This window comes from Benincasa hispida, chromosome 4 (genome assembly GCF_027475165.1).
Source record: "Benincasa hispida cultivar pf3 chromosome 4, pf3_genome.v1.1, whole genome shotgun sequence".
Taxonomy (NCBI): Eukaryota; Viridiplantae; Streptophyta; class Magnoliopsida; order Cucurbitales; family Cucurbitaceae; genus Benincasa; species Benincasa hispida.
The window spans coordinates 10,868,038-10,883,145 of record NC_143481.1 but is presented as its reverse complement, the minus strand read 5'-3'; the positions used below and the strand labels follow the sequence as shown (position 1 = coordinate 10,883,145).

General features: G+C 36.3%; 2 protein-coding genes across 13 annotated transcripts; both read right to left on the bottom strand.

Annotated features, from left to right (window-relative positions):
- Window positions 1-2,301: 2,301 nt before the first annotated feature.
- Window positions 2,302-7,469, bottom strand: NPGR1 (no pollen germination related 1). Of its 12 annotated transcripts, XM_039029175.2 has the most exons (10): window positions 6,951-7,352; window positions 6,635-6,828; window positions 6,424-6,550; window positions 5,833-6,273; window positions 5,498-5,602; window positions 5,121-5,381; window positions 4,746-5,007; window positions 3,326-4,563; window positions 3,037-3,184; window positions 2,302-2,898 (listed from the first exon to the last, which is right to left on the bottom strand). In XM_039029175.2, the coding sequence occupies exons 6-10, from the start codon at window positions 5,310-5,312 to the stop codon at window positions 2,588-2,590; spliced, it is 2,151 nt and encodes a 716-aa protein (XP_038885103.2). In that variant the 5' UTR covers window positions 5,313-5,381; window positions 5,498-5,602; window positions 5,833-6,273; window positions 6,424-6,550; window positions 6,635-6,828; window positions 6,951-7,352; the 3' UTR covers window positions 2,302-2,587. The 12 variants fall into 12 exon arrangements, with proteins under 12 accessions (XP_038885103.2, XP_038885102.2, XP_038885106.2 ...); XM_039029174.2 differs by lacking the exon at window positions 5,498-5,602 and having other exon boundaries at window positions 6,951-7,437; XM_039029178.2 differs by lacking the exon at window positions 5,498-5,602 and having other exon boundaries at window positions 6,243-6,273; window positions 6,951-7,366.
- A 2,345-nt stretch (window positions 7,470-9,814) lies between these two features.
- LOC120075238 (P-loop containing nucleoside triphosphate hydrolases superfamily protein) lies at window positions 9,815-13,561 on the bottom strand. Its single transcript, XM_039028449.2, has 8 exons — window positions 13,274-13,561; window positions 12,830-12,934; window positions 12,213-12,290; window positions 11,751-11,901; window positions 11,541-11,611; window positions 11,139-11,235; window positions 10,776-10,954; window positions 9,815-10,165 (listed from the first exon to the last, which is right to left on the bottom strand). The coding sequence occupies exons 1-8, from the start codon at window positions 13,439-13,441 to the stop codon at window positions 9,914-9,916; spliced, it is 1,101 nt and encodes a 366-aa protein (XP_038884377.1). The 5' UTR covers window positions 13,442-13,561; the 3' UTR covers window positions 9,815-9,913.
- Window positions 13,562-15,108: the final 1,547 nt, after the last annotated feature.

The following is a 15,108-nucleotide window of genomic DNA, read 5'->3' as shown; positions in this document are numbered from 1 at the left end:
GAAGCTTCTATCAATATCGTCGCTTTTTTTGTAGAAAGCTCGACTAGCGAGAAAAAGTGTTTGGCCGAAGCCAAAAAGAGGTTGACCCACTTCATTCGCCAAGCGAATGATCTTCGTTTCGCAGGAACAACAAAAACAACCATCTCGTTCTTTCCTTTCTTCGGTGCTACCTTTTTCTTTCCAAGGGATGGGGGCCGATTTCCCCATCGCGTTAGCGTTTTCCCAGTGTGCGAAGCCCCAACGAGGAAGATGTTAGTGGTTTCTCATTGGGTCAATAATCCAAATCCCTCTTTTTGTGCTACTCCTACTCCTAAAGTGGGAAAAAGATAAGAAAACGCGAAGCGTTCTCTTGGTTTCCCAACCTCTTGCTTCTAAAGGCTGCCCTCTCTCGGCTGGACCAACAAGATAACAGTGAAGAACAAGTATCCCATTCCCTTGATTGCGTTCACCAAGAAATGACCCGAAATTGGATCTTGGTCTATTTGAGATTGTTCCTTTTAATCGTAATCAAAGATGTTTTCTTGTGTCCGCGTTCCCGAAGGCACCCCTCTCTTTCAAGAGGATTCGCGGCGGAGTATATCTCTACTAAACAAAGCCAAAGAAAGTCATGCATTAAAACACACTACTTTGCGTCTACAGACAGACAATCTAAACAAAAGAGTCGACGGAATATTCTAGTATCCCCGGTGCCCGTGGGTGACTGCCTGCACTATGAGTGCTTGCTGCTCCGCCCGCAGCGCTTGCAGCCTCCCCTCCCTATCTCTCTCGACCCATTCACCGGAGTATGTTGGGCTGGAATGCCTCCATTCCTATCCCATCCTTTATTTATGATCTCTGGGTCTTCCCGCTATGAGTCCCAGTACAAAAGTATATGAATGCAGAAGACTCTTTGACTTCTTTCCCCCCTCAAATTGATAGGGGTAGGAATTCCTAGAAGAGTCTCGAAGGTCATTTTGTCATCAGTGGAGAAGCATGCGTGATACAGATACTCCTCTATGCGAATGTTCTGGCTTTCAAAAGACGAGGCTTTTTTTCGACTTCAACGAGATTGACATTATAGTAGCTCCGCGGATCCGCCCTTCGAGCGATGGTATAAGAAGAATTTGGATTCCAGAAAGCACATGAAAGAACGAAATAAAGAACATACCGGGGGCGGACTTCCAGAGGGGACAAATACCTCTCTCCTTACACAAAGGGAATTTGGACGATACAAAATCAATTTTATTTTGACAAATTAGGGAGGCTTGTCTGATGAACAGTCATTGCCAGTCCTGGTCCTTGACTCATGGTTTAATTTTAAGCATCACAGATCCACACCCAACAACTTTTTCTATTGGATTGTTTCACAAACATGGCTTCAGCAATTATAATACAAACTTTGAATACTATTAAGTTTTACTGGATGGAACATAACAGAACTTAAAATTCACTACAATCCCCGATTACTTGCTTGTTTTTATCACTTTAAAGGATGTCACGATTAATGTAATATATATTTCACTAAGTATTAATCCCCTCAGAATGATTTTTGTCCTACTTTTTGTAACTATAGAAATTTGTCATTTTACTTGCATCTTCATCAACCAAAATTACAAAATTACTCTTAATTTCGTTTTTCCTCTTCTTTCTTCTTTATGATTCCCTTTTTTTTTTCCATCCTTCCTTTTCCTCGTTGACCTTCTCATCCCCTCACCTCTGATTTTCTCCACCTAGTCCACATTCTCCTTGCTCTCATGTCATCTCCTCTGTTTCAGCTCTTAGTGTCGTTGCTTTGTGGATTTGTGTTGCAAATAACTTTCCTCTTTGTGGGTTTTCAATCTCTCAGTCCCTCATGTAGGTTTTTGATCTCAAAGGATTTGTGTTGCTGAGCGAGAGCGAGGAGACCAAGACGAGAATAAGAGTGAGAGAGGGCAGTGGTGAAGATAGAAGGAAAGCAAGAAAGTGACGGAGAAAGAAAGAGGACCGAGAGAGTGGAGATTGAGCAAGGCCCAATCTACGTGCAAGAAAGTTCTAGTTTGATAATTTCATCGAGATATGACATTAACAAAAGGTTAAAAAAAATTTTTTTTAAAACATTTCACCCCATATTTTTTGCCGACTCAACCCCTTACGAAATTTGACACTCTTAAATTTATTAGGGTATTGCAGTTGTTATTTTATTTTATTTTTGTTTTGCGCCTCTAAAATAATATGCATTTTCATGTTTGCTTATTTTGATTATCTTTTCTGGCCATGAATGAAGTCTATCCTTATATTGAAGCGAGGAACAAAGAAAAATACAGCAAAAAAAAGAAAAGAAAAGAAAAGAAAAATGCTATTTACTTAATACTCTACTAAATCCTTGATTCGCTACACAAAATCAGTTGATTAGAATTTGGAGAATTTGGAACCATATGACTACCCTAAAATCTTGGTAAGTGTTGGTCCAACATTCCTTCAGCTTTGAACAGATAATGAGTGGTCAAGGAAAAGAATGCAGAAGGAAAGAAGATTGATGGGAATATGCTGGTGGCACAACCAAGGCAATACTTGAACTTCCATATCTGCTAAACTTACCAAGCTCCAAAGGTGACCAACGAATATTCTTTTAGACGAAACTCTGAAGAGGAGCAGATAGTTGGAGTTCATGTGCAGCTTGAAAAAAGTCTGCAGCTTGTAGCAACAGACCTTCCATTTTGGAAAGCACTCCAAGGTTGAACCATGCTTCATGGCTTGTAGGATCCAATCTTACAGCATTCATCAACAAGCTACGTGCAATTGGAAGTGATTGGTTACCGCATTTCATCAATACTTCTGCTGTTGAGATGATACTCGGAATATAATCAGGATTGATCGACAGAGAAACAGAGAATGAAACAAGGGCTTCCTTGTGTAATGATCGAGCTTCAAAATACTTGCCTGCAATGATTTCAGTCGAGTTCAACTCAAGTGAATATCTACTATATTATATATATGGACATGAATATTTGCCTTAGCAACCTTGCCAACTATTTTATTACAAAAGATACAATTAGGATGATTAAAAAATAGTTCTACCTGTTGTATGCCAACCTCTGGGGCAATGAACATCTAATGACTTGGCTTTGTTCAGACAGATTTCTGCATCTGCCCAGGAAGCAAGTTTTGAGTATATGGCAGCCAAATCCTGCCAGACTGCCCGTTCCAAGTTACGTTCTGCCATTGCCTGCAAAAGAGAGATTTTAGAAGCTGTTGATCTCTTCTTGATGTGGAAAAGGGTCAAAGGAAAGATTATCAGGGCATGCCTATCTGTATCACGGAGTAAAAAACAAGCATAATATAGAAACAATTTAGAGTTGGTAAAAACCTCCAGTTCCAAGTCTTTGGATTGGTCAAAGTTCTTAGCCTGAAGCTGAAGTTCATCTCGTGCTTGAATTAGTGCTAGCAAGATTCTGTAGGTTTCTATTGCTTGCTTTGGCTGTTCCTGAGCAATTTTAAGGACAGCTTTCAATCGAAGAAAATCCAATTGATCCATCCTCTCGGCTTCATCCAAAGCAAAATCAACTATGGTTTCAGCATCCTTGAGTCGCTTCTCAGCTGAAAGTATGAGGGTCAAAAGCTTCCAACCTCTTCCAGAGCCATCAGCCACCATATTTGAGTACGCCATTGCACTGTAGAATGCAACATCAAGATTTCTCTGCACAGCATTTTCCAAGCTAATGTTGAACATTACTTCTGGATCATGACTCCTATCGAGAGAAGAAACTTGTAAGGAGTTCAATGATTCTTTTTGGAAAAGAGTTCTTTCAGAGTCTGACACAGACGCTCTAGCTGCATTCCCATAGCAAACACCTAAAAATTTGTGGGCTTCAGGATTGAAATGCTTACCTTGTTCACTGGCCATATCGATCATTCTATGAGAAAATTTAATTCCATCACGTGCATATTTCATATCCTCTGAACACAATTTTGCAAGCAACAAAAAAGAATGAAAATTGGGCTTGTGCTTTACTTCAGAGGAACCGCAAACTTTCATTAGAAGGTTCAAAGCTGCTTCATTCTGTCCTGCAGCATTATAACATAGAGCAAGAAAGTACCACCTCTCAGCTCGACTATAAATTCCAGGAAGGATCAGCTCAACATGCTCAGCGAGTAATTCAAATTGTCTTGAGATAGAAAGTGCATAAGTCAGATGATTCATAATCTCAGGATCCCAGTTTATTTCTTGCATCACCACTTTCCTCATGAGTATTAGCAACAGAAGGATTGCTTCTTCTACATTGTTTTTAGGCGTTCTTGGGCCAAATACATGAAACTTAAGGGGAAGGCTTGCTTCAACACCTCCATAGAGTAATGTCCCGGCCAATTCTTTCTGTATGGCAGCCAACTTGTTTGGATCAAGATTCCATGGTTTAACAAGGACACGGCGATAGGCGTTTATGGCCTCATCCAGATACCCTCCCTTAATCCACAAAGTAGGTAGTAATTCCAAAGCTTTGTGAAACATTTCCTGCAATTTGCAGTCTTCACCAATGTTTTCGGGCATTCCATTAGGCAGAGCTGATTCCACTGTATCAAGGATTATCCTGCACTCTTTTGCTGACTCTGATGAACAAGAAGAATTATGATCAATAGCACAGTCAAACTGAAATAAGAGAAACTCTAGTATCTATTTGCATTGTTCATCTTGCTAACCAATCATGACAATAACATAACGCTGTTACAGAATATTGTCTTCAAAATATCATATAAATCTATAGTTAGAAAAACGAACAAGAGCAACTAACCTATATATCTGCCAAGTTCCTCCAGTGATTTTGCCTTGAGTAAAATTGCTTCAAGTAGTAGGCTAACAGAATGCATGGACATTACCCCACTAGGGGGGGCACTTTCACCTTTAGGACGAGGCTTTTCCTCCCTTGTCTTTTCAGTAATTGCCTTAACCATTCTTGGTGTTAAAGATCTAATGTCTATACCTTGAAATACCTGTAGGGCAGCATCAAAATTTCCTCTTTGGTATTCCAGCCTCCCCAGCAAAGCTCTGGCTTCCTAATTAGAAAGTGGATAGAATCGTATCTTATAAGATGATGAGATGAAGCCAGAAAATCAAGAAAAAATGAGCTTATTTGGTCGAGGAGATTTGAAAAGATAAATGAACGTACCTCGTAGTTTAATGAGAGGGCTTCTCTTAAAGTGGATTCAACTTCATCTACTTGAGAGTCTTCAAATTTTAAATCCCAGTCTCCAGTTCTCGAGGAAAGGCAACTGGCCGAGAAATCTCTCGTCGCAAGTGACTCTGGAGACTGCGGTGGCTCTTCGAACTTGAATTGCTCTCCTGAACAAGCGCACAGCATCTTTTCCAAAATAGATTGAGAACTTTGATGGTCTTTCTCAGGTTATTATTCTTCCCCCGTCAGTTTGTGCTGGAATGAAGTCAAAAAATAATATCTATGAATGGTTCGAGTTCATACATGAACGAATTCAAGCGATAGTACAGAGTAATAGACTTAGAAACACAAATGTTGGGCAAGAAGGATACTGTATTGTGGTATTTGAACTCTGGGGTTCGAGTTTCGAGTTAAGTAAACTGGAAAAGAGGACCTTCGTTTTACTTTTACAGTATAGGGAACGGCGTGTACAAATTCTGCAATGAAATAGTGGGAAGACGATGAAGGAATAGAAGCTCAGTAACACAAAATTAGGGGCAAACAGTAATGTCTGATTAATGACAAAGAAGAACAAAACAATAAATGCAGGAAACAAGAAGATGAAATGGGCGACACGAGCAAGAAGACCAGTGCATATTTTTGGACTTTTCCTTCAGAAGAATACAAAAACTCAGGATCTAAACGTGATTTTGAAATGGAAACCCACCAACGTGAAAACTCCCACTCTTTCCCCAGTCTATTTCTTTCGATTCTGGGCCTGAAGCAATTGATCCTTCTTCATTCAAGCACATCCAGTGCAAAGCATTTGAGATGGTTTCCGAGTCTGAGATCTGAGTCATATGCTACCTTGACATGGGCTTTTCCTATTCTTCTCTCTTTTTTTGTGTATGATGACATTATTAGTGCAAAAAGGTCCTTTGTCTATGTTGGAATGGGCTTTGTACCTCTGCCTGTGGGGGCAGAGAGTCGCAGATGCCTATGGATTCCCTCAGTTTACTCTCTCTCCATCGGTTTGAGGTTTGATTTTTCTTTATTCTTTTGATTAAAAAGGTCGTGGCTTTATAATTTATTAAAGTATCCCAGATGGCAGAAACTGTAAATTTATTCTCTACATACATTCAGCAGCAAAGACCTCGATTGATGCTATCTGACAAAAAAATAAAAAAGAACTTAATTCTTAGTTTTGATTTGGGAAAATGATAATGTTACCAAACATCTAAACTCATTTATGATATTTATCCTAAAATATAGATCAGGCTTTCACAAAATACTTAAAAAAGCGGTAACAGTCTCTCACCTATTAATTTAATTCATAGTGCCTTCCATACAGTGGAGCAACCAACACCAGCCAGAGGGTGATGGAATGAACAGCACGTGATATTTCCACCTGTCAGCTTGAATCGAATGGGCGTTATGAGTAATCCCTGTACAGCATTAAGAAAAGAACGAGAATCAAGTAAAAAAGAAAGAGGGCAAAAAAAAAGTCATTGAGGCATTTAAACAAATACCTGGCGTATGCTTAGATTATGGTTGCTAATCACTTTTTGACTGATCTCTGAACTTCCTTCCTTTTCCTACTACTTTTTGTTTCCAGACGTCAAACACGCTAATCGATGCACAAACAGTGAAACAAACTAATCACGGCCGAAAATGGCGATTCAAATTTAACCCTCTTTTCTCCTCCGCTTCAAACAGAGCTCCCCTGTGGCGAATGGCGATACACATTCAACTTTATCAACATTTCGGAAACAAACGAAGTTCATTTATTAATGCCCACCAAATGGTTTGGGCTGAAAGAGGCGAGAGAAAGAGAAAGAGAGAAACCAAGAGAAGTGGGTCTGAGATCTGAAATTGTCGCTATGCGTCCATTCTGCAAAACGAGCTTCCGTCCAGCACTTTGTAATTCAGAATCTTTACAGCTTTGATGGAAACAGAGAACCCCACAAACCCATTAGTTTTGAACATTGGCTGTCGATGATCGGCGCAGTATCTTCCCCAAATTTGTTTGAATTACAATTTACACAATGGCGATTGAAGCTTTTGGAAAATCGGACCATTATTGGGAAAACATTATTGAGGGAGAATTTATGTTTGTACTGAAAATCTACCATTATAATGATTTGGAGGTGGCCCAAAGAGCCCTAGCAATCAGCGCTGTCCATCATAGGGCCATAGGAAGGTGGTTGCAAATTGCAATTGCTAAGTCCCGCTGACACTTCACGTGATGGAGCATCACTTTCAAACCCTTCACACTTCACTTTGATGCCATTTGAAGAAACAATTGTGACAAAAATAGATGGTTTACATTTCACTTCATATTTTAAATCACCCCATTTTTATTATTATACTTTCTTTTGTCATTCTTGATCTTTTTATACATTTCCAAGAAAATAAAGGTTTAAACAAAAAAAAAAAAAAAAAAAAAAAAAAGAGGCAAACAGAACACACAACACAACCATCACACCCATTGTCTGAAAAAAAATGTTGGTATATTTTCAGATAATAGAATATCTTTGAGAGGAGAGCAAAGTAAGGATGACACGAAGATATTTGTTCTCCTCTTGAAAGATCTTACAAAAATGAACAATATTACAACGTTTTTAACAAAAAAAAAAAGAAAAAAATGTCCTCAATAAGGATCCTAATTTGAATAAAAAGAAGTGTCTTTTCTATGCAAGAGTTTGACAACGTTCAATGCATCAGATTTCACTTCAACACAAAAGTTATTACCAATCCACTCCTACTCAATCAAACGCTTTCCCTTCATATTACAAGCCACCCCACTTTTATTATTATACTTTCTTTTGTCATCCTTCATCTGTTTATACACTTCAAAGAAAATAGAGGATTGTTCTTTTTTTCCTCCTTACATTATTTTTTAAATTAAGGCAAATTGACCACACAACACAACCACCAAATCCAAAACCCTTAAACGAGGAAAGAACACAATTTGAAGAAAAGAACATACTTTCAAATCAAAGAGAATCTTTGAGAGGCCAAATGATGACATGAGCATATTTATTTACTATCGAGGAATGTGACAAAATGAACAATATTACAACGTTTCCAACAAAAGATAATGTCCTCTATAAGATCCTAATCTCTGAAAAAAAAAAAAAAGAAAAAAAAAGTCCTATTCAAAAGCTTAATAACTTTCAATGTATCAAATTTCACTTCAATATGAGAGTTATTACCAGGCCACCTATGCTCAATCGGACAAGACCCCCTAACAACACTTTCACTCCTAGAAAACCGACACTCCCACACCTTTGGAAGAACTTATAACCTCCCAAAATTGCTTGATCCTCGTAAGCATGAACTAGACAACCAAGTTTGCCTATGCAACTCACCACCAACAACAATGTTGCATCCACATTTATCTCTAGTAAAGGTCACTTTTGTGTTAGAGGATTTGTAGTTGAAACTTGCAACTTTTTATAAAGTACGTTTTTGAATAGATGGCACTGGAGAATTTATGCTTAACAAGATGTTAGATTTTCAAGGCTAAAGTCTACCAAATATTCTTGAAATCTTAAAAGTTTTACTTTTATTTTTGAATTTAAATTTGCTTCAAAAGAATCATTTCTTTCATCTTTTTCATTAAAATGAAATACTTAGGAACGATTTTGTGAAATAGTGGTAGATTTCAATTATGCCCTTGAATTTAATATGAGCTTCAATTATACTCTCATCATTTCAAACGAAAACAAAAATAGTGCCATGACTTGTTGGAAATTAAAGACTCCACGTACTTTGGCAGTAAAATATAAAAGATTTGAAGGGTAGCTTGAATCACATTCCAACGTTGAAGAAACCAAATGAGAGAAAAGTCGAGAGGGAACTGAGAACTTCATGAACAAATTTATAAGAGGTTAATTGAAAGCCTTGTTATGAAAAAGATTTATTAATGAAAAAGGGTTCATATTCTCAAACGTAAGACATTTATCTTGACAAATTGGTAGTTGATTTCTTTGTTCGTTTGTTTCTCTCTTCTCTTCCTCCTTTCACGCCACAATTTATTTCTTCATCTTCTTCTTCTTCTTCTTCTTCTTCTTCTTTTTTTTTTTGACAATCAATAATTTCCATCAATTGATCGTAGGAAAGAGGCTCCAAATTTTCTTATACCGCCCTTTGCAAACCGAATAATGTCTAATTGAGTTATTATTATACTTTCGACCAAGGAATAACTGAATTATTTAATGCAAAGATGACTTGATCGTTAAAAAAAAAAAATCAGATGACTTGCAATTTTTTAGTGTGGAGATGATTGGCATTCAAATAAAATAATTTTGCCAGTTAAGCATGACGCAATTGATAAAATACCTAACTAATTTTCTTTATATGTTGAGTTCACATTTTTCATCCCACTTTTAAGAACTTCACATCATTCTTTAATTAAATTTAGTATAGTAACTATGGATAATTATAGTAATAAAATCTTTTATATAAAATTTAAGGATTTAAATTTTTTTTAAAAAAAAGGATTAATTATAAATTTGACCTCTATAGTTTGGAGAAAGTTGAAATTTAGTCCCTATGAAATTAAAAATTAGAATTTAGTCATTCCTTAAGGTTTGATAAAATCTCATAAAATAGTCTCTATAGTTTGAATCGTATAGACTATTTATGATGATTTTATCAAACTATAAAGACTACCTTCTAACATTCTCCACGTGGACAAAAGGAAAAAAAGGTTAAAAATACATGAGATTAGAGAATTGAGACGCTAACTTTTAGTCAAAGTTATAACGGCTTGACAGTTGATAATTTTACAAGATTGTTGCTCACTAAGTTTTAACAGGTGGCAATGAATCAAGTGTGTAACAGCCCAGCCTCCCAGTACGATAAAGATTCAAAAGTTTAGAAGCAACCTTGATAGAAGCGTCATTGCAAAGATCCATAGGAACGTGCAAAGCTTTGTGCAGAGCATGCAATTGTGTCTCAATAAGAATTCCCATGTCCTTTTCATCCTCCAAATTACCATCAAAAGATGATATAGTCTCGAAGAGAATTCTACGAACTCCATTTACAATAATGTCCTGCATCCACACCCAATTATTTCATTTCACCCAACTGGCATTTTACTAACAACACTTCAATCAAATAATGTCGGATTTGTTTAGATTGACTTTTCAAGTACTTAAATAATAAAAATGTTTCTAATACTTGGAAAGTCAATCCAAGCAGTTCCGTAGTATGTTCTTAATAATACTGTCAGGCTATTTATCCCATCGGGAGTTTTACATCCCATGGTAAATTGGGAAATTTAGGCTTGTACCAATCTTGCGTTGGCAAGGAACTAGAAACTTTTTAACTAACCTGTTACTTCTATTATAGATAATAAGCATATCACTGATGTGACAGGTTACCTCAAAAATTAAAAATTAATAGACTAAGTTAGTAAATGAACCAACCACATGTTCTCTCTTAATAATAGATGGAGAAAATGTGAAAACTAAAGACATCTACAAAGACTATAGTTTCCAAATAACCATGCATGAATTAGGTTCAGTATACATGCATAATGATTTTAGATGAAGAAAGAGAACCATATAATGCCTTCAAACTGTGTGGTCAGACGAATGAAAAGAAGAATAATTTACATACAATGCTTTTAGATGTAAAAGAGAACCACATAATGCCTTGTACCTGCGTGTGATCAGAAGGATATCTCCTTTTCTGTTTCTCTAAATTTGAGTTTGAACATTCCAACGAGCTGTCCGTGGCAGACAAATTTGCCCACTTCTTATATTTATCACTTGAGTTGACAATAGTTAAAAGGTACTGCACAATTACATGTTCCCCAACTAAAATGTCTCTAATTGCCCCTACAGTTTGGAGGCAAAACAAAAAAAAGTTAACAGTTTCAAGAATCTCAATCATCTCCAGAGTCCCTGAACTAGCACAAATGTTGCACCAGATTTAAGGGGAAAAAAACGCGAATATGTTTATTATTTGGTATGCATGTTTCAGTATCTTTCAAGATGGGTGAATTTGCTACATAATTTATACCTGTTAAAGCAAGCTTGGAACAGACCTCGATGTTGTGAATCTTGGGAGGAAAAATGCCTGGGGTGTCTAATACATAAATATTGGGATGACTAGCTATCTGTAATTCAAAGCAACTTAAGAAGAAATTTCAAAAATCTTATACAAAACAAAAGTACACATTATCTTTGCTAGTACAAGGGAGGGATAGATGATATTCATGACAATAGTTCGATCTGAGATCTTTTCTTGGCTACCCACAATTAGAAAATCAAACTAAAGTAGCCAGCCCTTTTTAAGCCTTGTTTACCCCGAAATATGCTAATATAAAAATTTGAATAAACACCTAAACAGCTGAGTCAGTAACTCTAAGATAGTAAGAAGACTTCACCACCTACTACAATGTCGAGGAGACAAGTGACATACCTTCAAGCTGCTGATATTTTTTGTCTCACCAGGCTGTGAACTCACTATAGTATGCTTCAACTTCCCTTTCTCTGTGAGGTGAGCAGTTCTTCAAAATGTCACAAATAGAAAATCTTTGAAATTAGATAAATAACAATCATAATTCATCCAAACAATTCCAGGATCAACTGCTCAAGAAAACTCAAAGTCGGTGCATTTTAAGACATGTACCTGCAGCACTAATTCTTCCAATTTGATGCAGAGAGTTGGCAAGGGCCGACTTACCAACATTTGGAATTCCAACCAGCATCATCGTGGTGGCATGGCTGGAATGACCGCTCTTCTTCAATTCTCTAACTCTAGCTTGAAGAAAATTCAAGAACTGAACCATCGTAATTTGGAAATCACTATTAGACAAAAATAAATAAGGCCAGCTCAAAAGATTAAACAACTATTGGATTGTCCCACACCCACGGAGAGAAAGTATCAATTGCAAAGTGGGATTTTTAAATTACATTTAGTTGGCCTTTAGTTTTGCATGAAAAACAATGTTAGGGAAAAAAAACGCATATATTTCTAAAACATCTCACAATTACTACCACCAGCATTTCTAAGCCAGAAAGAAAAAAGAAAATAAATAGCTCAAACAAGATAGCATAAGGAACACAAAAAGATTACATCTTAGTTCTTTACCTCCCTAATATTCTCTTTATTGTGGGAATTAACGCCATAAGAGATGCAGTTGTGGTCTTCAAAATACCGAGTCCAGACCTATTAAGAGAGTGAAGTATAAACATGTGAAACAATAGATAGAGACCAATAAATCATTTTGAATATGATTTAAATTGCAAAACAATAAATTACATCATAAATGATGGCTAAGTAAAGATCCTCTTTCATACTGTAATGTACTTCTTTCTTTTGATAAGAAACACATAAGCATTTCTATCCAAATATAATAGCAAGGTCAAGTAAGGTGACCGGGGATCCAACTTAAAACAAAAGAGGAAAATCTCTTAGATATGTGAAATTCATAACAATGGGAGGAAAAAAAAAACCCGGTTCCCAACGATAAATTCCATTCCACAGATATTCAATTTATAGCTTATGCTCTTATCCATTCCCTCCCTAAACATCCCACAAAATTGTCATTATTATGTTCAATCAAGAAACTAGGAGATAGACATCAGTAGCAGTTCACATAAGCTACATTGGTGACCTACGAAATCCAGAAAGACTTGAAAGTAACTCCAGCAGTAAAAGCCAAGCTAAAATGACAGAAAATCATGGAAGTTACAGAAGTTCCGAACCTCTGTTTGCGATCGATCCGCCAGGTCCGCCTTGTTCAATACAATGATTCTTTTCGATGAAGGTGGATAATTTTTCATGATTTCATATTCAGATGACATCGGAACCTGAAAGCAAAACAAAACAAGCAATAACACGGATATGAATAAACAAATATTTCAAGTGATCCTTCCCCTCCTTCAGAATAATAAACGGAATCCTTCATTTTCGTTACAACTTACTTCATTGTTCCTAGATTATTTTATAGAAGACGAACCGAGCTACCACATATAGGAATAAACAAATCCAGGTTTCCGAAAAGATTTGAAACAAAAGAGGTAACGAGAAATAAGCTAAAGCTACGAGAACACACTATGAACCGGCATATCAACGAACACTTGGAGTGCCAGTATGAAATTAAACAATATGCAATGAGAGGGAGTAAACAATAGTAGGAGCTTGCATACCCTAGCATCTCTGACTTCAAGAACAAAATCAGCTAATGGAATTCGTTCGGCAACGGCGCGAGAAGCGGCCGCCATGTGCGGATCATACCATCCGCTAGAGATGCGGCTTCCGGTAGCCGCTTCCTTAATAGCCGTACCTATTTTTCTCATCAACGTTGCCCCGGCCATTTTGGCTCCAAAACTTCAAATCGCCTTTAGACTCGAAAGGTTATATAGTCATTCGCACGTTAGAAGAGGGATCGTCTACCAGGGTATTCGACTATCTTCACTAATAATATTAATTTCATCAAGAGAATTAGAAGGCCTTTTATTTAAATATTTTTTTAAAAAAAAATATTGAAACTACACTAATAGCTATTTTGAGTGGATATCAAATATTTTAATTTTTTTTTATAAGGACTTATTTTTTAAATTAAACCCCTAAAAATGAATTTCAAGTACACATATAATCTTTTGTCGTTTAGACATGTAAAATGTGCGGAAGATACATAATCTCTCTAGACCACTTGATATGATACTATCTTTTATCACCGATTGACCCAAAAGATTAAGTTAGTGGGTAAAGATAAATTTAATTACATCATCTAACATCGATCTTGCTCTACTGTTGTCTAAATCTTCAATCGTTGGCACTACTTGTTCTAGTAGTGCTCCTCCGTCCGAAGGTCCAATCATGGTCCTACCAACCGATCGTGGTCCAGCTACAAGATGTTCAACGTCGTCTGATGTAGTCGCGTTCGAGCGGGAAGAACCAAACCGAGGAAGGCAATCTAGACCTTTAGGGCTTTTTTTTTAACTAAGTGGCAATATGGACATTTCCCATGTCTATTTGTCAAAAAAGTATTCATTTTTAAAAATTGATCCCAAAAGTCTTTTCACTCTTAAAATATGTCATATTTTTTTCAATTTCCCTCGTTCTTTTTAGTTTAATACAACTTGTACACACAACTCGATATGGAACTTGATAAGGCCATGTATATTGATTCATAACTAAACTTAGTGTATTCGTACTTGGTTTTTATTTTTATATATCGATTGTAAAAGTAATTGAATTGCTTTTTTAGTACGTTTTGGTATTTTGCAAACGTAATCTAATTACGATTGAGATTATTGATGTTGCGCTTGTAATTGAATTAACCACGTAATATTACTAAACTATCTTATGGGTTTAAGAGAGAGAGAGTTATGTCCTTGGATTCCCAGAAACAAGTGACAGAATGTCTGCTAGAAATAAACCAAGAGGTAGTTTGGTAGTACTATAGTGCAGAAAGAATGTATGGAAGAAACAAAAGCTATTTGAGCTAGTGGAAGATTACTTTGAGGCAATCGAGAGACGCATTTTTACACTACTCTAGATGGCCAATATCAATCAACACTATATACAAATTTTATTTATTAATATGCTTATCAACCAAATGGACCAATAAGATTTGTTTGTTGATTATAAATTTCATAGTGGGATCATGTTTCATTACGACTATAGAACACTAATATAATTAAATGAATACAACTTCTCAAATTATCATTGATGGGTTAGGTTCACAATGAAGTAAACTAGGTCTAATTTCGAATCAATTCCAACATATTAAAATTATCGTAGATTCAAACTTTATTTTTTATCTTTTTAGGAAAATTACATTTTGTTTGTCACGAGTTTGATATCATTTGGGAGCTCTCAAACTCTATGTTGAGTGTCTAAAATGACAAAATTATTAGCTTAAAGTTTTAGCTAATATACCTTAAAAGACTTTAGAGTATAAAATGGTATTTTCTCACTGTTTTTTTAGTTAATAGAATATAAAAGTAAAAATTTGTACTTTTCACTTTTTAGTGTA

Bases quoted from the DNA above. Each gene is read 5' to 3' on its own strand.
- LOC120075238 (XM_039028449.2), bottom strand. From the start codon at position 13,441: ATGGCCGGGGCAACGTTGATGAGAAAAATAGGTACGGCTATTAAGGAA. The intron at 11,902-12,212 runs GTAAAGAACTAA...ACGATGGTTCAG, and splicing joins ATAAAGAGAATATTAGGGAG to TTCTTGAATTTTCTTCAAGC. The intron at 11,236-11,540 runs GTATGTCACTTG...TTTGAATTACAG, and splicing joins AAAATATCAGCAGCTTGAAG to ATAGCTAGTCATCCCAATAT.
- NPGR1 (XM_039029176.2), bottom strand. From the start codon at position 5,312: ATGCTGTGCGCTTGTTCAGGAGAGCAATTCAAGTTCGAAGAGCCACCG. The intron at 4,564-4,745 runs GTTAGTTGCTCT...CTTGTTCATCAG, and splicing joins GGAACTTGGCAGATATATAG to AGTCAGCAAAAGAGTGCAGG. The intron at 2,899-3,036 runs GTAGAACTATTT...AAATCATTGCAG, and splicing joins CAGAGGTTGGCATACAACAG to GCAAGTATTTTGAAGCTCGA.